Below are 26,951 nucleotides of genomic sequence, written 5' to 3'. Positions count from 1 at the left end.
TTGTTCGCGACAGCGGTCTTTCGTTCAAAGAATGATTAACGATCGCGTACAAAAGGAGAATCGTTCAAAAAAGAAAAAAATTCTAGATAAAATTATGTTTCTTCGAGCATTTCTGTTCCCAGTTCGGCGTTCGAATCATAAATAAGACATTCACGTAACTGGCACAAAAGATGCATTCATTTTTTGCGAAAATGTTTCATATATAATATGTATGTATCTTACAATAAATAAAACAAATCGTATGAATATACATTTTCTATCGGTCTTCGTGACGGGCCCGAATGTTAAACGCCCGAAAACGCAAATATCGGAAGGCAAGCCTGTTCCTCTTGTTCCTGTTGTATCCTGCTCGCGCAAATTAAGTGAGTATGTAACGTTTACAATGCACCCTGTTTTTATCTTTCGACTAAGGGCGCGATCACACAGCGAGGGAGCGGTATGCTGTACGCGGGATATTTTTTTTAGATAGTTTTAAACACACACAAAATGTAGGGTCATACCCGGTATGATACGCCGGATCTTACGGGATCGTGCGGGATCGGAGCGGTCTCGTTGAAATTCTATAGAATTGTTTATACTAACTTGACGGTGATATATACCAATTCGTCGACCCTCGAACGACGCTTGACAGTGATCGATAACGGTATTAAAAGGATTTCGATTTTCGATCTTTGCCTTTCGATATTTGCGTTTTCGGGCGTTTCACATTCGGGCCCGTGAGGTAGACCGATATTTTTTTCGATTCAAATTAATTTAATAAAAAAACAAAATATTATTTGATGATTTTCATTTCATTTCCATTTACCGAGCGAAGCTGGATAACACAACTAGTATGTAGATTGATAAAACTGATTTAACCCACGTATTAATATTTGTGGACAATATAAATGCAAATTAATACAGTGAGGTTCAATTTTGTAAGTTTTATTCGATGGGTTATTTTTATATCACATCTACATATACATGTATGTATGTACAGGTTTTTCATTCCAAATCGACCTATTTTTTTCATTTCAAATTGACCTATTTTCATTTCAAATTGACCCTTTTTCATTTCAATTTGAAATTAAAAAGGGTCAATTTGGAATGAAAAACCTATATACATATGTATATGTTCATGTGTATATCTAAGCATTAGTTACACAAAAAAAAGATGGAATATTTGTACAAACATGACTTCACGATTCTTCACTATAAGATAAAATCAATCTTATGAAATTTAGCAATATTAACGAGTCGACAAAATTTAGTTTCTACTATTTACAAGGTTTTTAACTAAAAAAATTGGTTTAAAATCTTTCAAATACCATGGTTCCAAAAAACATTTTCATAAAATTACATTTGACAAAATACTACTTTTATAGGTTGCATCTTTTTAGCAGAGTTGCGTCCATTTCGTATGTTGGCACCCACATTAGCAAATCTCTCTCTCGAGCGGAATTTAGACATGACGTCAGTATTATAATAGTTTCTAATTATCGGCTTTTTATAATCTAAACAAAGATTAAGCCAATTATTTCAATTGAAAATTTTATTTGCTTCTGGAAAAACATTTTAAAATTATTATTCATGTTTTTACACAATCAGAGCACTTCCGCTTCACCACAAAACATAGCTAATTAATTCGATTACAACTCTGTTGAGAGCAGATATGCATTCAAAAAAATAACATAATTAAAAAAAACCAATGTTGACATATTTGTATGTTGAATCAACAGCTTCAAAATTAGACATGATGTACATATGTAGCGCACTAGAAAATTTCCTGATAGACTTCTACGCCCATATTACGTACAAAAAAAAGGTTACACAGCCCTGCTTAAGTACAGAAAAACACACACATACACACGTGGTGGATCAACACTCCCAAAGATAGATTTACATCATAATAAATTACATACTCGTTTTCGAAACGGTCTATTCACACGCGCAACATGTAACACAACAATCCGACTTCCCGTTTTCAATATGTATTATAAATATACAAACGAAAATAGAAAAATATATTTATAAAAAAAGGTATAAATAAAGGCTTGCCTAAAAATACGATCCCAAAAAAAAACATTCAGATACATTGAGATAAGTAGTTAAAACAAAATTGGTATGTGTGCTGAATTAAGTGTTGTTGAATTGCGCGATGTTGAATGTATGAACTGATAAATATGAATGAAGTCACAATTTGTTGAATTTGGTGTTGTACTACGGATCTACGAATGTTAGTTTGCTTACCCAAAATACGAAATTGATCAAGACGAAGAGAAATTTGATGAACTTGTAACAGCCGGACATGATGATGTGGATGATGGTCCGCCGGTTCAAATCTGATGCTGATTTTTCTCAAGAGCCGGTAGATCACTAGTCAAATTCAATAACAGTCACTGATAGAATCGCTCACAACACGCACACCACCGCTCACCGCCGACGCGCGCTCCGCACTGAATTCAACTGGCAGCCGACTAGCCGTGTTTACACGACGCGCATGGCCGCATACTCGATATAACGGGCGAGTCAACTGGCATGCTGGTATCATTTGTTTTTATATTTTTATTTAAAATAAACCCCACTAAATAGATAATTTATGTTTGTAACCAATATTAAGCATGGTATTTGAAACGATAAATGTTATTTAAAAAATTACCACTTACACGAAAACCATGTGAAATGTATGAGGTTAGTAAAAATATAATGTATCCAAGTACGTGCGTTTGATTATTATATTATACGTATAAAATAAAACTTAATAATAATTTTAAACTTTTACTAAGCTTTTCACTACTCACGTTGGCTTTCCTCCGTTTCAAAAACTTTGTGCGCAAAAAAATATATGTGTAGTGCTTATTCATCGCAGCTCAGCCAACGTTTATAAAATGATTAAAAAGAGCAAATTACTTTAAAATTCGTAATAGTTTTCACAAGACTGCAAAATTGCCGCGAAAAACAGGTCTCTCACAATTAAAAGTAAGTATATATACATATATGGTAATTGGATTATTACGCACATTGCGATCGCCCCAAAGGCAATTTTTAACATGAAAATCGCGAATACGGAATATTTGGCATTTGAGTTCTCGTTAGTACGATGGACTTTTTGGCTGCCAGATATTCCGTTATAGAGATTTTAGTGACTTTTGGGCGAGCGCTTTGTGAGCAATAGTCACAAAACCATATATGTATATACATATATCCAGTGCCGGCCTTACACCCGATGGCGCCATCGGGCAATTTTTTCTAAACACCCTTAGAAAGAACTTTTGCTTTTGGCGCTCTAATTTTAAATTTTAAAGCGCCTTTGGCGCATCGTTCGGCGCCCTAACTTATTTGGCGCCGCCCGACCTAGCCCCCCCCCCCCTAAAACCGGCACTGCATATATCCATAAATCAAACTCAAGCCACAATTTGATAAATAACCATTTTCCCATTATATCTACTGAAAATTATGCGTTATGAATATTATTCATAAATTAGTGTACATATGGCAAATAGCTTTCGACATTTGGATGATATTTTATATCCGATTTCGAATTAGCTATTATAAAACGATAATTATGTTAAAAAGATTGTTATGACCAATGATATTCAACGATTTTGATAAAATTTATAATCTGAAACGATTTATTATTTTCTTGGAAAAAATAAGGAATCCCATATACATATAATATGTATACTAAGTATTAATTCAGATAAATAATGAATAGATAAATATTAAAACACCATAGCATAGCATAAATATAAAAACACATTGCATATGAACTTGAAGTAGGAACTGATAATCAAGTAATGAGTGAAGCACCACTTTTTTTTCAATTGCAGAATTTTATATTTCATTTTAAAGAATAGGATTTTTGATTTTAATAACTATTTCAAAGATCAATTTCAAGCTAATTTGTCGTTTTACTTTAGCACTGGCAGCTGGCAGCACTGCATGTTTCCATTATTCACCCACACATAAGCATTCGTTGTTTGACGTTTAACTAGTTTCTACTCACATCTTGTAAAATGAACCAATGCATATAAATAAATAATTTATATTGATAATTTTTTCTAAAAATAGTTATAAAATTTCTGAAGAAGTCATAGTTTCTATAAGTGAGATGTGAATCGAGCGCGGTTAAACGTCAAACTTCAAACTACGAATGAGTATGTGTGCGTGGGTAATGCAGACTTGCTGCCAACTTAAACTATATAAAGGACATTAAAACGATAAATTACCCAATGTTAATACTTTTCAATTAAAACGAACTGTTTTCAGGTTGGGCTGGGGAATACTGTCATTAAAAAACATTGCATCCAGTTTTCATACACGCAACAGCACTGTTTGTTTTTTTACGGAGTGGGACCAGCGTGAAGTGCGGGTATAAGATAACAAATAAAAAATGAAATAGAATGTCAATTTTTAAGAAATAGTGTAACATGGGAACATGAAAGAGTAGTGTATGCTTAAACAATAGACTCGCCAGGGAAGACCTTTAGGTGTCTAGACAATAGATAAATTAATGGATCGGGGAAGCTGTACTGTGCAACTTGTCCTTTATAAGAAGGTACACACGGTAGATCGGTTTATTCTGGAGTGAGCGGTGATTCCGTGTGGACCTCTTGGATCGTTGAATAAATGCTGTGAAGCGACTCGGGTCTTTCATTTGGGTCCTGAGCCCACCCCTACGCAACAATAGTAACATAAAAAAATGTACAAGTAAATCTGAAAAATTGCACAAACGTGAATTTTGAGCGTGCATCGCTAACATGCTAAAAACACACGTGTCTAGAAAATATCTATAATAAGGTAAAAGGATTATTGCGCAAATTGCGATCATGCAAATTGCGCGAAACTCGTTGCCGCAAAAATCGCGAATATAGAATATCTGGCACTCAAGTTCTCGTTAGTAAAATATTTCAAGCTTTCGCTTGATGAAGTTTTTGGGTGCTAGATGTTCCGTGATCGAGATTTAAGGAACGTGCGCGAGATTGCTTTTTACAGAATATTTTTTTAATTTATACCAGGAATGGCTAACAGGTAATCTCAATGCGCCTTCCTGGCCAGAAACATTGTAAATTTGATACAAATATTATCAGTATTATATAGTCAGTGGTGTCACCCTAATAATTTCCATGGGTTTCAGGAAACCCGTTGTTAAAAATCAAAAATTTCCGGAAACCCAATATTAAATCTAAAAATTCATATAATTTTTGTCAAAAATTTTTCAAATCTCAAAAATTTTATGAACTTTCGTGTAATAGTGCCTTGGACGAAAAAAAAATGTACATATATAAATATGTTTATATATATTTTTCCAAAATAAATTTTTTGAAAAAAAAATTGAAAATTCGTTGTTTCAAAATTGGGGTGAAACCACTGTATAAAGTACATATGTAAATACATATTAATTAATATCCACAGAGACATATATGGTCGAATTTGTAAATTTGCAGCATTTTATACAATTCGGCGGAATTCGATATTGCTGAAAATTCGAGATTTTGCGAGGAAATGGGTAAGGTTATCCAATTTGTAGGCACCGTTTCAATGAAAATCAGATAAATTGGAAATAAAATTCTGATAGTAAACGATAGAGCTGGAGTCACAAATCCAAGGTCTGGTGCAAAGCATTATATGCCAACCACTAGTCTACTCTGCTAGTTATAATCGCTCAGCTCTATAAAATGGCTAGTATAGAGGGATCGAGGTGAAAGGTGGTGGACGTATTGGCGCGGTGCTAAGACCCGTTCCGTATCGCGGGGTCTGCTGTTATTGTTATTGTGCGGTGGGACAGTGCGGTGATGGCGGCGCGATTTGAAGGTGGCGGCGTTGCCGAGTGGACGCGGTTAATATGTTGAGGCGGCACCTCGAAGGGACGCACACGCGTGTCTCGGCCGGAGTCGGAGTCGGAGTCGGCGTCGGAGTCGGCGTCGGAGTCGGAGCCGCCGCCACACACGGGGGTCTCCGCCTCGCCCGCTCGGAGCCCCCCCCCGCGCTTTCCCGCCTCCGCCCCCGCCCCCGCCCGCCTCGCTCTCGTGGTATGTCATCCATCACAACACAAACAATCACGTAACCTCATATCTCAATTATCTTTTCCCGGCTTCGTTCCCGTGCATGTGGCGAGTGTATATCCACCTTGCACAATCGCTACACAACGATAGTATTCATAGTGCGTTACGCAATGCGAGGATCGACGATAGTCGCCTAGCCTCGCTTTGCGTTTGTCCCACTTTTCTATGTTTTCGTTTCTAGTTGGTACACTCGTTGACTTGTTTATGAATGTACTACCGCGAATGCTTTGCACAATTCATGTCATTTTTTTTCTCCTAATAGAACTAATGAATAGTGTGTTGCTACATATTACCAAATCATCTCAATTCTCTCTTATATTGTACGGTTGGCCCGTAAGTTGCGCTGTAGTTTCGAATATATATATATACATATATATACAACTTTTCATGTAGTTTGATGATTTTGTTTTCAGGTCGTATAAAATATGCCCTACAGTTGTATTATGACGATTTTAATAATCAGAGAAATTAACAGGATTGGCTTAACTTTTGTGCGAATTTGAGCTTGTATGTCTTGTTGAATGTATGTATGTGTAATAGTTGCCGTTTGGATTTCTGATTTCCAGGACTTTTTTAATTCCCAGGACACGAGACAGAGTTTGGGATTGTTCCCAGGATTCTGGAATACATGTACCCATGATTATTACTTATTTTGAATGTATGTATAATAGTTTCTGTTAGGGTTTCTGATTTCCAGGACTTTTTAAATTCCCGGGACACGGGACAGAGTTTGGGATTGTTCCCAGGATTCCGGAATACATGTACGCATGATTATTATTTATGTTGAATGTATGTATGTATGTATGTATGTATGTATAATAGTTGCCGTTAAGGTTTCTGATTTTCAGGACTTTTTAAATTCCCGGGACACGAGACGGAGTTTGGGATTGTTCCCAGGATTCCGGAATACATGTATGCATGATTATTATTTATGTTGAATGTATGTATGTATAATAGTTGCTGTTAGGGTTTCTGATTTCCAGGACTTTTTAAATTCCCGGGACACGGGACAGAGTTCGGGAACGTTCCCAAGATTCCGGAATGTTATTTACACATGATTGTTATATTTTGTTCAGTATAATTTATTGTTTATTTATATAAAATTTATTAATTTCTTTACAAAATATTTAAAAAAAAGAGTAAAAAATACATTTACTAACTGGAAAAAGTGTAATTATAAAAGTTAATTTATTTGAAATAGCTTCTTTAAAATACTAAAATATCTAAAAAAAACTCTCATAGTTATGGTTGAAGTTGGTTTTATATTTTACTAATTGGAAAAAATGTATTTATAAATTTAAATTTATTTGAAATAGCTTCTTAACACTTTAGGGACCGCGCGATTACCATAGAAAACGCCAAATACCGCTAATTTTTTGCGAAAATCGGCAAATACGAATGGTTTTACTAAAAACTTTGTAACTTTTAAACCAATAGACATATATGTATAAAATTTTCAGGAAATGTTTTCATGACCATAATGGATCGAGGGATGTCTTTCATTCATTGGTTATTAACCCCTTGCTTGCCGTCTAACCAATAGCATTTCATAAATTTTCGTTTATCAATATTTTTAAAACCATATTTTTTTTTTTCTTAAATCTTGTTATTATTATTACATAAACTGTCTTTATGTATAATCAGAATGACCATTTGCGTATGTTTAATTTTTATAATGAAAAAAATGTTAAATATAAAATTATGATCCATGATCGATTTTTTATGAGTTTATAAAAACGTCTACACTAATTAAATGCACTATATTTAAAAATAACTATATTTATTATAAAACACTAATATTTTATATTTCTGGTATAATTTTCCTCTAACAGCGTATCATCTCCTGTATTCTCCGTGATCGATTTTTTATGAGTTTATAAAAACGGTTACACTAATTGAATGCACTATATTTAAAAATAACTATATTTATTATAAAACTACGAAAAAAACACAAATATTTTATATTTTTGAAATAATAATCACTCGAGTAAAAGTTACCGAAATGCTATTCGCGCGATGGTCCATTGGATTTTTTCAAATATTTTTGTGCCTTCAAGATCAAGTTGAAAAGTCATCCATGGATAACAAACCATACTATATGGAAATATCAAATAACTTGCATTCAATGCATAGTGAATAGTCGAAGAAACAACGAAAACACATTTATATAAATGGTGCAGGCCGACTGTAAGGGTGGGTCATAGTATGTGTTTCGGAATTCCGAATTCTGACACGTTTGTAACACATAATTCACATAGTTTATAGTATAGGGGTGTGTATTACTGGACCTTCCAAGAACTTGATAGATATTTTGATGGGAAAAATTTTTAAATAATCGATTGTGTATCGATCGTGTATCGATTGTGTATCGATCGATTTTTAAACTCTCGATTTATCATATATATATATATATATATATATATATATATATATATATATATATATATATATATATATATATATATATATATATATATATATATATATATATATATATATATATATATATATATATATATATATATATATATATATATATATATATATATATATATATATATATATATATATATATATATATATATATATATATATATATATATATATATATATATATATATATATATATATATATATATATATATATATATATATATATATATATATATATATATATATATATATATATATATATATATATATATATATATATATATATATATATATATATATATATATATATATATATATATATATATATATATATATATATATATATATATATATATATATATATATATATATATATATATATATATATATATATATATATATATATATATATATATATATATATATATATATATATATATATATATATATATATATATATATATATATATATATATATATATATATATATATATATATATATATATATATATATATATATATATATATATATATATATATATATATATATATATATATATATATATATATATATATATATATATATATATATATATATATATATATATATATATATATATATATATATATATATATATATATATATATATATATATATATATATATATATATATATATATATATATATATATATATATATATATATATATATATATATATATATATATATATATATATATATATATATATATATATATATATATATATATATATATATATATATATATATATATATATATATATATATATATATATATATATATATATATATATATATATATATATATATATATATATATATATATATATATATATATATATATATATATATATATATATATATATATATATATATATATATATATATACATAATATATACTCGGGTATATACCCCGAATTAATTTCATTTTTTTTCAATAAAAATCAAACTCAATTTTTTTTCTTTAATTTAAAATAAATTATACAAATTAAATAAATCATACATTATCGACAACTCTGTCATCTTTCGGCTAAATCATAAATTCCATTTTCGTAAAATCCTCCTGGTTTAGATACAAAATAGTTGGGAAGAGCTGATTTCACTTCGTTTGCAGAGTTAAATTTTTTTCCTTCAAAATATGTTCCATCGACCGAAACGAATGGTGATCCGATACAATAATGCGACTAAACCAAGGGCTTCGATTTTTTTCACACGAGTCAATTTTGTAACGGGAGAGTGGGCGTAACTAGACGATACTTTTGTCTATTCACAGTGCTCTTTTGACACAGATGTGTCGTTGAATAATTCTTCGACATTATCGGATGCACTGTATGCATGATAAAATTAAAAAAAATTCATGTTTCAGTATTTAAAAACACGAAATTTCAAAATGATTGACATCTCCCGAAAATAGTGAAACTTACATATATTTTATCATTAATTGATTTTTCGTATATATATCTAGACATCTCTTGATAATTTTTCGAAGCATAAATGGAATACCCATATTTTTTTTGTTGGCAAAGTTGCATGTATTTGAGAACGCCTATGTGGCGTCCGCGGGCGCCAATGCTTGGACTATTCAGGACGCCAATGTGGCGTCCGCGGTCCTTAAAGTGTTAATAATACTAAAATATCTAAAAAAAAATCTCATAGTTGTGGTTGAAATTGGTCAGCATGTATATTTTTTAAAACCGAAGCTATTTTTGCTTACGTTATTTTGTAGATTTGTTTTTGATAACTCCATATATGTATATTTGATCCTTCATTCATCGTGACACACAATCGTCTCATATTCATCATAGTCTAAAAGAATTTCTTCCATTGTGGAATCGTCAATACAAGAATACACTCGCTTCATGATTTTATCGTAAGATAAAGTTTCGCCTTTACGTTGTGATTGAAATATTTTTCCTGGGATCCGAGATAAGAATTCCCAGAACACGGGACATTGGAAATACCTGGAAATTTTTGTCTCGAATCGACCCAGGACAGAACCCCTAGTTGCCATATTATTGCTGGTATGTTCATAAAAAATACACATTAGAATATACCTTTTTCAAATCGGGCAAAGCATGCAAACTAGGGATAAAAATCTCGAAATTTTTGATTTTCCAAAACATGGACCTCCAAATGTCCATTAAGTTATGTATGTGTGTAGATCAATTTATTAAAACCGGCTTCACAAGATATATGAATGTAATATAACATAAAACGGCTTAGATTTTGAATTTATTTATTTTTTTGATAGTGTGTATAATATATTTCTATATACATTTGCATTTGCTCTTTTTATATAACTGAGATAACGTAATTTCTTGTCTTCATTTATTGTTTGCATGTTTTATTTTTTTCCAACTCTCGAATTATATAATTACATATTCAGTTATCATAAGAATACAATTGAAATCACATTCTTGTTAAGCAAAAAGATATGACTGCACTTTTATTGATAAAATAATACGTTCTCCAATGTTGCACAATGCTTTCTCAAATAACGCTGATTATGCTGTTGTGGTATTGTATTTATTATCATATATAAACCCACATTTATCTGGTGGCTGCTTCACGCTTTACACTTTGTAACGCGTTAAAGTTCTCGTTTGAAGTTATAAAATCTTATATTATTACCGTTTTGTGCTTCTTTATAATAGTTTGTACTTTTGTAATACTCCCTGCGTGGCGAAACTTTGAACTTTGACTATAAACGTGTTCTTTTATTACACAACCGCATTCAAAATCCATAGCGTTTTGTTATTTGTACAATTATTGGTATTTGAAGTATGTTTACTTTTTTAACAATATTTTTTAAAGTCGTAAAATATTGATGGAATATTTTACAATGTCAAAAAAAGTTTATCGCTGAAATCTGATCTCACATTTAACATTTCTAATTTTTGTATTTATTTCATTATATCAACTCTTTAACAATTTGTGTTGCAGATTTATCCTAAAACGTGATCGAAGATTGCTTAAATGCCTCAATTAAGGACGGAAGAAATATTGAAACAGTTTACTGAAAGTAGTAAATATGCCAAAGGAAATTTGGAGACGGACATTTCATCTGTAAATAATTTATTGTAACAATAAACAATTGATTTTTAGTTGTATACATAGTTAGTTATATAATTGAATGCCTTTTTTCAGTTGCTCGAAGAATATTTAACTGAAGCCGGTCTTCGTCAGTTAAATAGCAGTGAAGATGGTCAACTGCAGACTCTTCCTAATTTTCCAGAAGTCGCTGTAATTTTACAACATTCAGCTATAATTTACAGTAGAAAAGTTGATTATTTATGGTTGATGGTTCAAAATGCCGTCAGTTCAATTGATGATCCTGTCCCTGGGTAATTTTCATTGTGACTTTGTTTCAATATCAATTTATGTATGTGTATTTATATAAATTTTTTGTTTCTATAAATTTCAGTGACAATAATGAAACGACCGAGGAAAGAGTTGGCCGAAGATCAAAAAAGCAAGTTGTGTTCTCCGATTTTAAACCTATAGATTTGGAAGAGGCATCCAATATTACAATGAGGGAGAATTTGGAATCTAGTAAAGCGGCTCCAGTTTTGCCAAGGGCGTTCATGCAATTTGAGCCTCGTGTCATATCTAATAACGATGTTCAACTGACTGATTATTCGGGAGAAGCGATCGGCTTGATGAACGATTTCAGAGTTAATTGGAATACTGATGAATATTTCACTCTTTGTGATGATATGGATTTCTCTACTACGAATAAACATACTACTCCAGTTGTGAATAATGCTTTGGACTCGTCGATATTATCGCCGCCGGACTCCGGTCACACTTCGGACTGTTTTGTCGATTTTTTCGATAACCAGATGTGCAGTCCTGACATTCAGTCGAATTGTTCACGTTCTAATAGTGCACCGATTGTGCCCGTTGAGACTGTCGTTCCTACCAAACCTAAGAAACGCAAACATCCTGCAGATACGCCCACACCGAAACCTATAAACAGCAAATATAACATGACATCGCCATTAACGGGCACAGTGAAATGTCTAAAATTGATGCCTTCCGAATTTTCCATACCGGACTATGCGAAGAAAGTCTTGATCCATCGGAAGATCGAACGCATGAAAATGAAAACGTTCTTGAAAGATGTATTTTCGACGGGTGATGTAAATAAGACGTATTTGATAAATGAATTGTCCCCACTCTTCAAAAAGAGACCTTTGACAACTTGGTCACGTCTTGAAACGCTAAAAAAACTCAGAATTTCTCAATTATTCAGTGAAAATCAAGAAGAAAAAGGTATTGGATTTTTTTATAAAAGTTACATTATAAATTTAACGTGCAAAGTTTTATAGAACAGTTGCATATTTTGATTCAATAATGCTATTTACAGTTGAATGCTCTATTGAGTACACATCTGTATTAAGTTTGTTCACCGCACGTTGACCCAGTTCACTTGTGTATACTAATTTTTTCATATGTTACGTTTAAATTTTTAATTGCACAAATATTCCACTGTTTCAACGGAGCTTTAATATTTAAATAATAAAGCATTTCCTTTTAAAACTATGTAGGTTTCTCGGAGAGAGAAGATTTAGACAATAGATTGCTGCAATTGGAAAAGGCGTGTATCAGACTTTCCGACGAAAATATGAATGATATAGATCGTCTATCCATTTGTAGCAATAGAAATTGCATGGAAGATGACGACGTTCCTGATGATAATTATATTGAGCCATCAAACATTTTCGAACCGAGTATTGCTCGAAGATTGGCTGAAGCTGATTCTATACCGTCCCCATGTTCGGTAAGTTGCAATCTTTGTGACATAAAAGATCTTTTAGACGTGAGGAGCGATAAAATTTTATGGTATCCACTTGAAATTTTATTTATAGTTTGACGATCAAAGTGATATTTCCAAGAGAATAGAGGCGTGGCATGCTTCCATACAGGAAAAGTTAAAAATAGCTGAACATCGAAGAGCATTTGACCTTAAAGCTTACAGCAAAGATATATTAGATGCATTCAATGGTGATAGTATTAAGAATTTTGGCAGCATTTTAAAAGAAAAGCCTTCTACGGATGTTGCTCGCTACTTTTTAACTACTTTAATGCTGGTAATTTATTTTTTGTATTGATTTGTTAAATTTACATGCTTTTTAGAATGCATTATTTTGTTGATTTGAATTAAAAACAATGTTGAACCAATTAAAACTATCTTTTTTTTTTAGGCGAATAAATGTAAGATAGTCATAGAACAGCCTGAACCATTGACGTGTGGCGATTTCCAAATATCTCTACCTCAAGGTGTCACCTATGATGAATCCGATGATAGTGTATTTACATTATAATTTTTTTTTTCAATTTTCTACCAGTTGCATTTTACAACTCACACATTTTTTTGGAAGTAACAATTATAATTTTACTTTTTAAGGCATTTCATTCTGTAATTAGGGTTTCTTAATTATAATTTTTCTTTGATGTTTAGTTTATGCCATTTTTACAAGCCTCTTATTATCATTTTATATTTTTGATACATATTTGTATGTACATACCTAAATTTGTTTTCATCTAGAAATCAAAATGCTATAAACAACTGAAAGGCAAACTAAAAATTCACTATTGCAATTTTTATCTTTAAACATTCCGTTTTTTTAGTATTATATTATATAAATTTATGAGATTAGCATATATTTTTATGCATACATTTATATTGTTTTTATTTTTATCATTCTGTTTATAATTTATAATATCTTTATGTGAAAAAAAGATTTAAAATAATATCTATATTATATATATGTACATTCGTTTCGTAGTATGTATGGCGCCGGAGTTTGCTTGTTGTACAAAATAGTGAAATGAGTAAACAAATTGTTGATATTATCAATACTAGTATTGGCCTTACTATCGACTGTTGCTACAACTCGCATTCAAAACGTACAGTGTAAGATTTTCGTGTTATCAGAGAGCTAGAGCTCGATATGTCAGGAAGTGTTTGTATGATAAGCAAGTGCAATTTATATTTTCTTTCTAATACCAAATATTAATTCAGATTTTTTTTTTTAAATAACATTTAAGTAAACTGAGCAGTATCGAAGTGCAAATATTGTAGATCTCGTAATTAATTACAAATTTCAAATGATTCATCAGTTTAGGATGGTTATTTATAATGTTACGCAGATGACACCATGGCAATATATGTATGTAGTACAAAATTGAAAGTACATAGTTTTGCTCGGTGACGGGAAAATTGCACTCGAGATAGTTGCTCTCTCAATGAGACTTCTCGAAAGTGCGCCACTATTCAATGCAATTCAGTGCATTTTTCCGGGAACCGTTTTGCTCATTGAAAATTCTTAAAAATTAAACAAGTAATTTTTTGGTGATGGGATGGACTAGTCTGCATATTAATTTATTTATTTTATGTTAATTCAATTTAAAATGAACTTAGTGTGTGTTTGGTAACTATGGATCTGTTAATAGGGTTCAAAAAAGTTTTTTTAATTTAGCATAACTGACGGACAATCCAAGTTTTACTAAATGGAAATCTAGTATAATTAGATTATTAGGGTGCTTAAAGCAACAACCGAGTTTACCAGGTTTTATAAAATGATCGATTTTATTTTAAATAAATTAATGACTAAAATGAACTATGTACATACACATATAAGGGACGGAACTGTTCTCTTTTAAATGATTTTCACTGTTTCATCTGTTGTAAAAATTCTGTAAGATAGCAATTTGCGGACAGTTTTGACTTTCATATCCATTATTTAAAATCTGTTTATCATTTTATACAATTGATGAGGTCGAATTGTATATATATATATATTGTTTAACCCTTTGAATGCTGAACAACGCCGATCGGCGTTGTATATTGAACGTATACAAACTAAACAAGAATACTAGCCGCTAAACCTTTCCAGGTAGCATTGAAAAAAAAAATGCATTGAACATGGGTCGCGTAATCCGTGCAATTGTTTTTTCTATGTTTATAAATACTCGTTTATACTGGAATTTCTGAATTTATAACCATAGCAGAATTACCCGCTGGAAATCCCTAACTACTGAGTATTTTAGATTGTGGCTTGGTTTCTTGTTGCACATGGGAACGATCAGATTAAACCGAATAGGTGATTATTGAAAGAAGCATCACTCATACTGGTATTTTCCTAATACACATCACGCGATCGATTTTTATTAATTTTAGGAGTACTACATTTTATCAACAATGAAGAAGATGAAAGTAGTTTTGGAAAAATACATTCATTAATAGACTTCCGTTTATTTTATTTTGCAAGATATATTAGGGTCTAAACACACTTTTACAAAACTCGAAGTTCTCGGCGGTAGTTATCTAGGGTTTGTTTGGATTAACTGCTAATTGTTACACCTACTTTCTATTGGATTTCTAAATAATTCTAATTGGACAGGTTGGGCGAAATTTTTCAGCGTGGCGGGCTTTTAACAAAAATGACATCAGCACTCAAAGGGTTAAGGCGATTAAAATGTGTGTACAGGCGACTGCATTTTCAACATCTGTCTTTTAATCGATAAGACTACTTAGTTGTGTAATTTGCCGATTCTTTTTTACTCTTCTCGAATTTATATGTCTATGCTCGAGTACTATTTTGTTTGTGACGTATATTAAAATGCGATTGTATCGCAAAAACCGGGAAAACCTCTTTGTCACGTAGAATATCTTGTATAAAATTTACACTAGTGAATTGCATGTACAAATGTAAAAAGTAATTTGATATTTTGTCTATATGTATTTAAAAAATGTTTATAAAGAAAAAATCTATTAGTATTTTAAATAATAATGTGATATTTGAATTTATTAGAGAGAAAAATTTATTTGAAACTGATTTAAAAACTAATATACAGTACAAATTTCTTAAAAATGTATTCCGCATTAAATGAGTCAATGACTTAAAAAAAAAATTATATATTTGATTCATAATTCTGTTGATATTCCAATACTATCTTTTCTCTGGTTTTATTGTCAATATTTTGTAAATAGTCACAAAAACCGTAATAATAACTTGGAACAAGGATGAGATGAGAGTATCAAAACAAGACAAAATTATACATTTCTATCGAGTTTGTGACCTCACTGTTCAATTTCCGTCTTAATATCATATTTTGAATAATCATCACTCAAACTACCACTATTAAAGTTTTAAAATACGTGTGTATAAAAACACTTGTATTAAATTGAATCACAGAAAACCAGTATTTTGACTTGAAATTTTGCGACTTTTTTGTTTGTATACAACATTTTCTGTAAGATAAATATATTTTCTATTTAATGTATATTCTTAAATAAAGCACATTTTTATTTATATAAATTTAAACAAAATATTTCGTAACTATTTTTTTAATTAAATAACAATTAAGAAATACATATGCGTTTTATTTCATACTTTACAAAATGTTGGGACTATCATAATATGCCAAAATAATCTCAAGATACGTGATAAATAAATGTTCGATTTTATATTAGTGTTCTGAATATATCAGGGCTGTGGAGTCGGAGTCGTAAAAAATCAACTGACTTATTATTTTATCTTATTATTTCCTTTAATTAATAGTATTACGTTATGCATTAACTTTAGAGTCCACTAATAAATTGAAATTCAATAATTTCTTTATAAAAATCATTTTTATGAAATTGTTTATATGAAATTCATTCTGAATGGACTTAATTTTTATTTATACCCATTTCATCTAATATATAATTTCGAAAGAGACTTTGTAACTATTGTTGGTTCGTAGAAAAACAAATGAATATGCAAATAAATTTAAATGAAATAAAACTATTCAAATAAATTGAATAACATGTTAACTATTAGATTGGCCATGTTTGAGCGGTTTATATTACAAATACCGAGCGAAGCCGGGTAAAAACACTAGTTACCAATAATTCAATAAATTGGTTACATATACGTTTTTTTGATTCCTTTAATTTTTTATATTTTGAAAATCGCTTTTATTTTTATTACTAACAATTTCATATGTTGGCAAAAAAAGTCGATCGTACTAAAATCGTTCAAGTTGGAGTCTAAGTTGGCGAATTTTGAACCGGCTCCACAGCCCTGGTGTATATTATACATCACAATTGATCACTCAAAAAGTTGAACGTTCACACATACGGGTTCCAGTTGCTGTTATCCTCAGGATGAAGTCCGTTGGTGATTAAGAGAACAATATCAACTATCCACCAAATGCCGAGGCCACCTAGGGACAATAGCTTTCCGACGGCGGTTCCCGTCTGACCTAGACAAAATCTATCCATGCCCAGGAATCCCAACAGTATACTGTATATGAGGGTAGTAGTGAAGTAATGGTCAGAGTATTTGATGCAGGGGAAACCGTCTTTGAGAAATGTTCTCTCTCCGTAGCATTCAATGTCGGAAAGCACAGTGCACTGCGCTTTGGCCTTTTCGACATCTTCGAATCTCACTCCACCTAAGCGAATGCAACCATGTCCCGTCTCCTCCTTGGCTGTCTGGTTACCAACGTGGTCAACTAATTCGTCGCAAAGCAGAAACTCCATTGGCAGAAATTCGCATCTGACCAGAGGGCCTCTCGGATCGTAGTCGTTTGTTTGGGCACTCTCACTTGCCGCGCTCGCGCCGATTACGGTGAGTTCGAATGCGAACGGTAGTAATACATAACCTAGTCGCATTGTATATTTTTGTTTAGCATGCGATGTTCTTGCTTCAAGTGTGACGTAGAAAGTCGTATTCAGCAACAATTAATAATAGAAAAATAATGAGGAAATGTTTTAAGTACAATATCCCAGCACGGTTGGCAAATAAGTTCAGTTGTGACGTTTGATGTCACAGATGACACTAGTCAAACATTTCATTTTGGTCATAACAATAGTACTTACAACGACTATGCCTGCGCAGAATTTTATATTTATATTATTATCATTACAAATGTGACCCATGCTTATTGCAATCGTTGACCATTTGAATTTTAATAATAACAAAAGCTTTTAAATATATATATAATAACCCTGGGATATTATAGATATATGTGTTCTTGTTCACTACTAACTATCGATCTATACGGTAATTGGACTATTCGTCACATTGCGGTGGTCACAAAGACAATTTTTGCAATGAAAATCGCGAATACACAATATTTGGCATTCAAGTTCTCGTTAGTATGATGGACTTTTCGGCTGCCAGATGTTCCGTTATAGAGATTTTAGTGACTGTGACCAGTAATCACTGAACTTTTGTAATCTTTAATTATTTTTAATTCATTGAATGTTGTCTCTACACTAGCCACAGTTACCGGAAGAGTAAAAAATTGTAAAGAATGTGTAAGAATGGGTTCGGTGTCTACTAGTCAAATGTGAACCGGTCACAGGACAACCGGTCGTTCTAGATCGGTCACACGTGATCACCCGTCACACTAAAACTGGTCACACCCTAAAATCGGTCAATCAGTTTTCTCGTGACCGATTTTAGGGTGTGACCAGTTTTATTGTGTCGGGTGATCACGTGTGACCGATCTAGAGCGACCGGTTGTCCTGTTACTGGTTCACATATGACTAGTAGTCAGTTTGCCGTTAGAATGTAAGAGTAAAGAATGTGGTATTTACTTCTGAAAAATCACTCTCCAAACAACTGTACTCGGTAATAAGTAATTCTGAAAATTTCCTTATGGGTATTGTTTCAGAAAGATCTTTCTTTATTAATAAAAGTAAATGTGTAAATTGAGATTCGAATTGATCTGAGAAAACTGCTGGATGTATGAGATTCAAACAATGGTCTGGAATATATTTTTCCGGCATATTAATAATTTTCGTAGGTTCAAGAAAACCGAAATAGTTTTTCACTACCTGCATTCCCGCAAAACGTGTCTTAATTTGAACAGTTATTTTGTCGATTTATGGCCCCCTATCTCCGTGGGCCCGTAAGCATTGCTTACCTCCGTTACCTAGTAGTTACACCACTGATCTCCCCGCTATATGGTCCGTTTTCATCCAACAAATTTGTATGGAGTAGCTCTTCTATGTCGATGCTACAAACTGATAAAAATAAAGTAATTCAGTGTAAATTGATATCAATGTATTATTTTCATTCAAATGACTAATGGGTGTACCGTTTACCCTACCTTTAAGAAAAATTATACAAACCGTTCACCGAATAAAGGTCTGTTCATAACTATCCAGCACGAACCGGCAGCAGCAGGTATCATGCAAGTACGGACAGTATTCTTTGGTACATTCTACATGGACGCATATGAATGCGCGAATGGAGTATGAATGCGTCCATATAGACTATACCAAAGAATACTGTCCAAACTTGCAGGACATCAGCTGCTGCCGGTTCGTCCTGGTTAGGTAAGAACAGACCTTAAAGCGGAAAATGTAAGCTCATAAATAATATACAATCAATTTAAATTATTTATGACCAGTATATATGTAATATTAATTTTCTTAAGTATTATACCTACCAATTTTAAGACAATAGTTGATTTGAATTCATTAGGCTCTGAGTTTCATCGTAAAATCAATACAATATTAAGTTTAAAACTTTTCATACTAAAAAATGGTTCATAAAGTTTGCTCGTATAGATAAGATACAATTATTCTAAGCTATCAATATAAATCATTTCTTCTATATAATAGTTGATAACAGGTCTAAAAAATGAGGGGATACCAGCCGATGATAATAACCAGGGCTGGGGTCATATTTTATATTTAAATTATGGCGATTTTCTATACCAAAAACTAATAATTCATAATTGAAAATATAAGTAAAATTGTCATATTTGTGTTGTTAAAAAATAAATGGAGTGGGTCCAAAGTTATGTACAATAAGGCCCGGATTTTCTCTTGGTTAATAAGATAATAACAATGCATCAACTGCGAATTTTACTATTGATAGCATGTAAATATTTCTGAAAAACTCTCAATGCAAATAACAATACGTAACACTTATTTAAACTGACTAGCTTTTGTATTATAATGATGGCATTATATATCCCTTGTTTTGTGAGGGTTATTAATTGGAAAATATATGTAGCTGATAATGTATCACAATCAGATAAGCCGTCTAAACATTTGAGATAACATACTCACTACACCCAGTATGTTCTTTGACACGAATTTTCACAATTAACAATGTCCGAAATTAATCAAAATAGTTTACATCTAGACAATGTTGTTGCATCTCACCCAGAGCTAGGACCGTCACCACCTGACGGTGGGTACGGTTGGGTAGTACTCTTCTGTGCTTTGATAACGCAGTTGACGATACCGAGTGTTGTGATTACGTATGGAATATTAATACTATGTTTAAATGTGCAAGAAGATACAGAAGAGAAGCACATACACACCTTTTGGGGACAGAATGTAGCAGTAGTGCCAGTTTTGATTACAGTTTTTTCACTTTTAACGGCATCATGGAGCAAGACTATTATTCGTGCATCGAACAGACCACGAGTTGTCTCAATAGCAGGTGTATTTCTGTTAACTGCTGGAGTGATGTTAACAACTATGGGAATCGATGACGAAGACAATGAAATAATTTACAACATTTTTGGAGGGATTTTAGCAGGTATATATAAAATATACAATATGCATTTAGTTATTCAGCCTTCAATAATTACATGATTCAATCCATTATTTTACAGGTTTTGGAACATCATTGACAATGGAACAATCTGAGATTTTACTGAAACATTATTTCAGTACGAGACTTCACACTGTGCGAGCAGCTTATAAAGTCAGTGTAGTTTTTGGAAATATATTTATCCCACTAATAATGGGAGCGTTGTTTACACGATACGATCTAAGTACTGGCTTGTTCATATATTCAGCAATCATCTGGCAAAACTGTCTAGTAGTTTTGGCATATAGCAGACCTACATATGTGATTGCACAACTTCAACAGAGTTATAAAATGCTTAATGAAGCTGCCGAGGATGAAGACGAAGAAATTTACTCACAGCAAGATGAAGCCAATCCGAGAGCCCAAATTCAAAATGTTGATGTTGAAATAAATCACAGGACTGTTAACACTACTGTGATCAACGATGACGAACAGGATGAAGACGTGATCAATTTTTACACAGAGAAACGGAAGGTTGTACAAATAAGTGAAGCGGCAACGTCAAGACTCGAACCGTCCACTAGTAAAACATTTGGATACAGATACGATGAACCAGATTCACTTTATAGGGAAACCACCGTTGATAATGTTGAGCCTCCTCCTGATAATACATTCACATATGAAGTACCTTCTATGAGCACTGGTGCCGTGAAACGAACAACAGACGTGAGGAAAAATATTATCTTGTTGATATCTGCAATGAGGGATAGGAGATTTTACATATACACATATATGAATTTGTGTATGAAATTGAGCATGTTGATTTTGGGACTGCTATATCCTGCTCACGTGTCGAATTTACTTCCTGAATTAGATATGTTGTCTTTGGTCGGCCTATTAATGGTAGTTTACATCGGAGCAATGTGTTTAAACATCATAATGGCATTTCTACCTAGTCATGATAATAAGAAGATATTCCTACTTTTTTTTAATTTGATGGCGTTCATTGGATTGATTAGTAAGTATTAGAATTATGGAGTTTTGGATCCTTTAATATAAATAAAATTGTATTTTAATAAATGTATTTGCACTTTTCAGCGATTGCTGAAAGCTATTCGAAGACATTTTTGATGATTGGTGGGATTATATCGAGTTTTTCCATACATGCCATATACGTATTGTTTCAAGACATATCTGAAGAGATGAAGTTAGAGCGAGGAAAGACCATTGTATCGTTGACGTCGAACTGCATGGTGGCTATGATAATTCTTTTAATGACGCTCGTACATGATCATACATATGCCACTTGGTTTTTAATTGCATCTTTACAACATTCTGTAGTAGCATTATTGTCATTATGGATTCGTAAACAGTAAATGTGTGTTGTATTTAAAAATAACGCAATCAGAACAAGTCAACCTTTGGAAATAAAGCATAAAGAACTAGCAAATATAAAAAAATGAATTGTTATTCAATGAAATTGACTAATTGAATGATAATTGAGTATTTGAAGTATATTGATGCATTGTATCAATATTTTTTTTTTCCAACTATTATTAATTGGTGTATGAACTTATTTTAATATAAGAGTGTGTAAATTTATAATTTTATGTGAATCTTCGAATAATATTTAACGAAAAAATAAAAACTATAATATTTTGAGGTTCAAAAATATTAGACATTATGTATGAGATAAAAATAAGGTAATAAATTTTATAACAGAAAAAAAATACAAATAGCAATTTATGTATATATTGTGATGGTTAAAAATTAATATACCTTTCACTGTATTGATTAAAATTTCATTTATAATTCATTATTATAAATAATTAGAAAATATTTTCATAAAAAATAAAAAAAAGCAAACTTAAATACATATACGATGGAATGATTCAAAGTTTTATGCCAATTAGTATGGTATAATTATTATAAAATAATAAATAGATGATCACATTTTAAGTAAATGCATGGGAAGTAGAAGCTTAACCAAGTAAATCCATAATATCATTATTAGGTTGACTGGGCGAATTTGAGCTGGTGAGTAGTGGCTGTTGCAACGGAGCACTGGACGAATTGGAGAGTAAACTGTCGAAACTAGACCAATTTTGGGATTGATTCAACAATGGCTGTTTGGCTTGCGTTGGTGAACTAAAATTAAGCATGTTGCTGTTGTTGAAAGCGTTGCTCTGCTGCGAGCCCCAACTCGTGTTGGAGCTAACCGATGTATTGGACCAGCCAGTCATCGCGTTCGGACTAGTTAGAGGACTACTCATAGTCGCCGGCTTGCTTTGGAAGGAATTTAAACTGTAGTTTGTCGACTTTTGGGGTGTTATCATTTGCGAAATATTGGATTGCATCAAACTTTCCGTTAAATCGATTGGTTTATTGAATTGAGTGGGAGGTTTTTGGAGTGTCGGTATCACAACTGGCTTTTGTTGAGAAAGTCTCTGTATACTCTCTTGCTGCTGCGCAATTCTACAAACCATTCAATTAATTAAAAATCATATTTTCATACATATATAGGCGCACTCTTTTGTGCGGTTAATCAAATATTACCTTTGTTTATCCTGAATAGACAGTGAAGTGGAATTTCCGTTTAAAGTGTTATTTAGTCGTTCTTGAACTTTTTCTGTAGGTTGATTTGACTGAGTTTTGCCGAAATGATCTATACCCAACCCTGAGAACATATTGTCGATTGGAGTAGAAGCATTGGAAGCAGGAACAAGATGACCAGTATTTGCAGCAAGATTGGCTTCAAAAGACCTGTTGAACGTACACTTACAATTAGTACATTTACAAAAAAAAAATAGTGATGAAGTTATAATTCAGTTTGGTGTAGTCAAATCACAGAGTATGTATGTGTTTGGATGGTTCCACGAACAAACGTTCACCGACATAATGTAACTGATAAAAGGTTCACGCATCAGAAAGTTCACACAAAATAACGTTCACGAAGAAAACTTTCATGGACTAAATGTTCACCTGAGAGGAACGACGTGTGACGATCGTTCGTGCGACAAAATGTTCACTCACAAAACGTTCATACGTTTAAAAACAAAATTTTTAAATAAATACAAAATTGAAAACTTACTTTGATTCGTTTTGAATTGAATTAAGCTGTTCCAATTTGGTCCTATGTTCACTTTCAACATGATTCAACATTTCCTTTACGAGGGTTATAAGGGAATTGAATTGGTTCAGGGTTAATCCATTTTCTATGCACAGTGGCATTAAAAATGGTAATATTTTAGTCGCCATAACTTCTTTGGTAATGCCGAGTTTTTTATGGGTCAATGCCAATTTATATACACCTGTAACATAAGAAAATGTTATGATACGTATTTCACATATGAAACTTTGAACAAAAAGGAAATGCGCTGACCTAAAATTCCCATTAATACGGCTGGTTCTCTGGAAGGTATTTTCGGAAGCAATGGTAAAACTTCATCCAACACGAGCCACTTATCTAAGTGTTCCAGTAACTTTCCTAAACATAGCAGACAATTGACACGAACGGATAAGTAATTAGTTGATATGCAGAGTTTTTTTATTCGTGGCAACAAGGCATTTTTCATCGCGGGGAAGTCAATGAGAGACGCAAATGTCGGAATGACAGACAGGCAAAGTTCTTGAATCTGTTGCGCGTCTGATTCGAGCGCTCTGTACAACATCGACAGGACGTCCGTCTTAATCTCTTCGGGCGGAGTCAGCTTCAATAGAAGTTCCATCTTTTGCATGAAAATCAAAAGAATTTGGATCGGATCTTGTATTGTCATCACGGGCTTCAAAGTCGGCAGAATTTGTTTGCGAAATTCTTCTTTTGTGGAATTCTCCGCAATCAATAGGACGTTCGGCAGTACGAAAGGCACCATCGGAGGATTCACAAATTCCTTAGTCAAACATGGCAATATTCTGTAAATGCACACTCGGTGCGGAAGCTTTTGAATTATTTGAGGCAATCCTTTATAAAATTGCGATTTTTGAAGGTTGTCCCATTGAAATAGTGAGTCTAAGTAGTTTAAAGTTTTTACTCCAACATCTTCAAAATATGGTATCTGAAAAAAATAATAATAATCTATCAAAACAGTCTTCGATCAGTTTTTATTAATGTTTCAAATTATAGAAAATATTTACCTTGATGAACTGGTGAGGGTCTGGCCTTAATTCTGGTGTTACATTCAACATGAGTTTAAGAAATTCTCGTAAGCCTTCATTGACGCAACTGAGCTTCGACATGGGTAATTGTTTAAGTTCAGTTACAAACTTTTTACATTTAGTATAGTTATCTTGAAAGCTACCCAAAGGTGATCCACCATTAGAATGTAAGCAGTATATAATCATACCGAGAGAGTATATATCACTGGCAGCCGAATGAGACGCCGACAGAATACACTCTGGAGCGAGAAAATCTAAATTGGGTTGAGTTAACGGATGCATCGCTTGACAATACTCAGTGAACGGCCAGAAAGGGATGGGATTTTGAGGGTTTTGATTTAAAACGCAGAAATCAAAACCGAATATCTTCCAAGCGCCCTGCTGGTTGATTATTATAGACTCTGGACATATATTTTTATGCAATAGTTTGACGTCACTGTGAAGAAACGAAAGACCTTCAGCGATTTGCAACAGGCCGTACTTAATTTCTACTTCGAATAGCTTATAATTTGATATGTGAGATGGTGTAGGTTGTGGCATATTCTCAGTGTTACCGAGAATGTTGGCGAGACTAGCAAATACTGGTTCAGTGGCGAACGCTAAACTTTCCCTGCTCTCTTCTAGAGGATGCTGCAATGTTAAGAGTTGGGGGTGCCTTAATTTTGTTAGTTGGGTGACTCCACGTTTGAGGGTGTCTAACATGATCTCCCGATCGCCTTTGTTCCATCTTTCTAAAGCTCTCTTTTCGAATACAAAGATTGATGCTTCCTGTTTGGTAGATTTTTTATATCCCTTATAAATTTTCCATTGTAATCCTGAAAAAGAAATGATTCTCAGTATTAAAAAGATATATGAGGTAGTGGTATCATGGCCAGATCATAGTCAGTTTTTTTTAAACAAACTACACTAATATTATCTCACGATAAAAAGTACGGTATTTTCTTCTCTTGATAAGTCTCCATAAACATTCTTAATATACAACATGACTAACATACATTATTGATCATTAATACAGTTCCAATGTACAAAGTTTTTCCCATACATTTAAAACCTGCCCAATATAATTTTTAAAAACGCTATGTACATATGTGGTTTTATTTGAATTTTGATGAAAAAACTGATGACTTGGTCTCAGATTGTAAAACAGAAAATTAAAAAAAAAGAAGTATTTTGATGCTAGACATCACAAGGACACTATTGAAACATATGGTTTATCAACTTTGATATATTATAAAAAAAAACTGGTGCTATTTATGAGTGAACGATTGTGTAAGATGGGACGAAGAGTGATGGGCGTTAACCTGGTCCACCGCTGGCAATGTGATGTTCAGCTTCAAATTCTCTGGTGACAGGATTACCAGGCAACACGCCCTGAAGCTGAGATACAGTACTGCTCACCGAAGAGTATAATTTGTTGATAACTTCCATTGCGCACCACAATCGTTTTATTTTAAACTAGATTATTGACATCACAAATACATCGCATGAAAAATGAAGATATTCGACAATAAATGACCAAATGACACACGATCTGACATCAGATGTTGCCACTAAGAAAAAAATAATTTTAATTTAATTCTCACATACGATTGGTAATTGTATTATTAGTCACATTGCGATCGCCCAAAAGATAATTTTTAGCATGAAAATCGCGAATAAGGAATATTTCGCACTCGAGTTCTCGTTAGTATGATAGTTATTGTTAGTATGATGGACTTTTCGAC

At 32.3% G+C, this 26,951-nt stretch overlaps 5 protein-coding genes across 5 annotated transcripts in view; 2 read left to right on the top strand and 3 right to left on the bottom strand.

Moving 5' to 3' along the window:
- Positions 1-2,448, bottom strand: part of Tsp96F (Tetraspanin 96F) — a 28,293-nt gene extending 25,845 nt beyond the window's left edge. The window contains exon 1 of the mRNA XM_077437984.1: positions 2,230-2,448. Coding sequence (XP_077294110.1) covers positions 2,230-2,289 — 60 coding nt within the window. The 5' untranslated portion in view covers positions 2,290-2,448. The remainder of the gene's footprint in view (positions 1-2,229) is intronic.
- Positions 2,449-5,750: 3,302 nt separating this feature from the next.
- LOC143916544 (condensin-2 complex subunit H2-like) lies at positions 5,751-14,256 on the top strand. The gene is made up of 7 exons (XM_077437684.1): positions 5,751-6,011; positions 11,462-11,584; positions 11,666-11,862; positions 11,943-12,793; positions 13,069-13,301; positions 13,390-13,611; positions 13,726-14,256. Exons 2-7 carry the CDS (start codon positions 11,495-11,497, stop codon positions 13,843-13,845), a joined length of 1,713 nt encoding a protein of 570 aa, XP_077293810.1. The 5' UTR covers positions 5,751-6,011; positions 11,462-11,494; the 3' UTR covers positions 13,846-14,256.
- A 75-nt stretch (positions 14,257-14,331) lies between these two features.
- amrt (TM2 domain-containing protein 2 amaretto) lies at positions 14,332-18,369 on the bottom strand. Its single transcript, XM_077437519.1, has one exon. The coding sequence runs from the start codon at positions 18,183-18,185 to the stop codon at positions 17,640-17,642; it is 546 nt and encodes a 181-aa protein (XP_077293645.1). The 5' UTR covers positions 18,186-18,369; the 3' UTR covers positions 14,332-17,639.
- Positions 18,370-20,377: 2,008 nt separating this feature from the next.
- LOC143916416 (uncharacterized) lies at positions 20,378-22,958 on the top strand. Its single transcript, XM_077437518.1, has 3 exons — positions 20,378-21,078; positions 21,155-22,090; positions 22,171-22,958. Exons 1-3 carry the CDS (start codon positions 20,643-20,645, stop codon positions 22,446-22,448), a joined length of 1,650 nt encoding a protein of 549 aa, XP_077293644.1. The 5' UTR covers positions 20,378-20,642; the 3' UTR covers positions 22,449-22,958.
- On the bottom strand, positions 22,815-26,779 carry LOC143916415 (SCY1-like protein 2). The gene is made up of 6 exons (XM_077437517.1): positions 26,529-26,779; positions 25,207-26,042; positions 24,455-25,127; positions 24,164-24,383; positions 23,629-23,835; positions 22,815-23,547 (listed from the first exon to the last, which is right to left on the bottom strand). Exons 1-6 carry the CDS (start codon positions 26,653-26,655, stop codon positions 23,055-23,057), a joined length of 2,556 nt encoding a protein of 851 aa, XP_077293643.1. The 5' UTR covers positions 26,656-26,779; the 3' UTR covers positions 22,815-23,054.
- Between the last annotated feature and the right edge of the window lie 172 nt (positions 26,780-26,951).

The sequence above is a fragment of the Arctopsyche grandis genome, chromosome 9 (genome assembly GCF_051622035.1).
Source record: "Arctopsyche grandis isolate Sample6627 chromosome 9, ASM5162203v2, whole genome shotgun sequence".
Taxonomy (NCBI): Eukaryota; Metazoa; Arthropoda; class Insecta; order Trichoptera; family Hydropsychidae; genus Arctopsyche; species Arctopsyche grandis.
The sequence above is the reverse complement of the archived record's forward strand: the minus strand, read 5'-3'. Positions and strand labels throughout refer to the sequence as shown.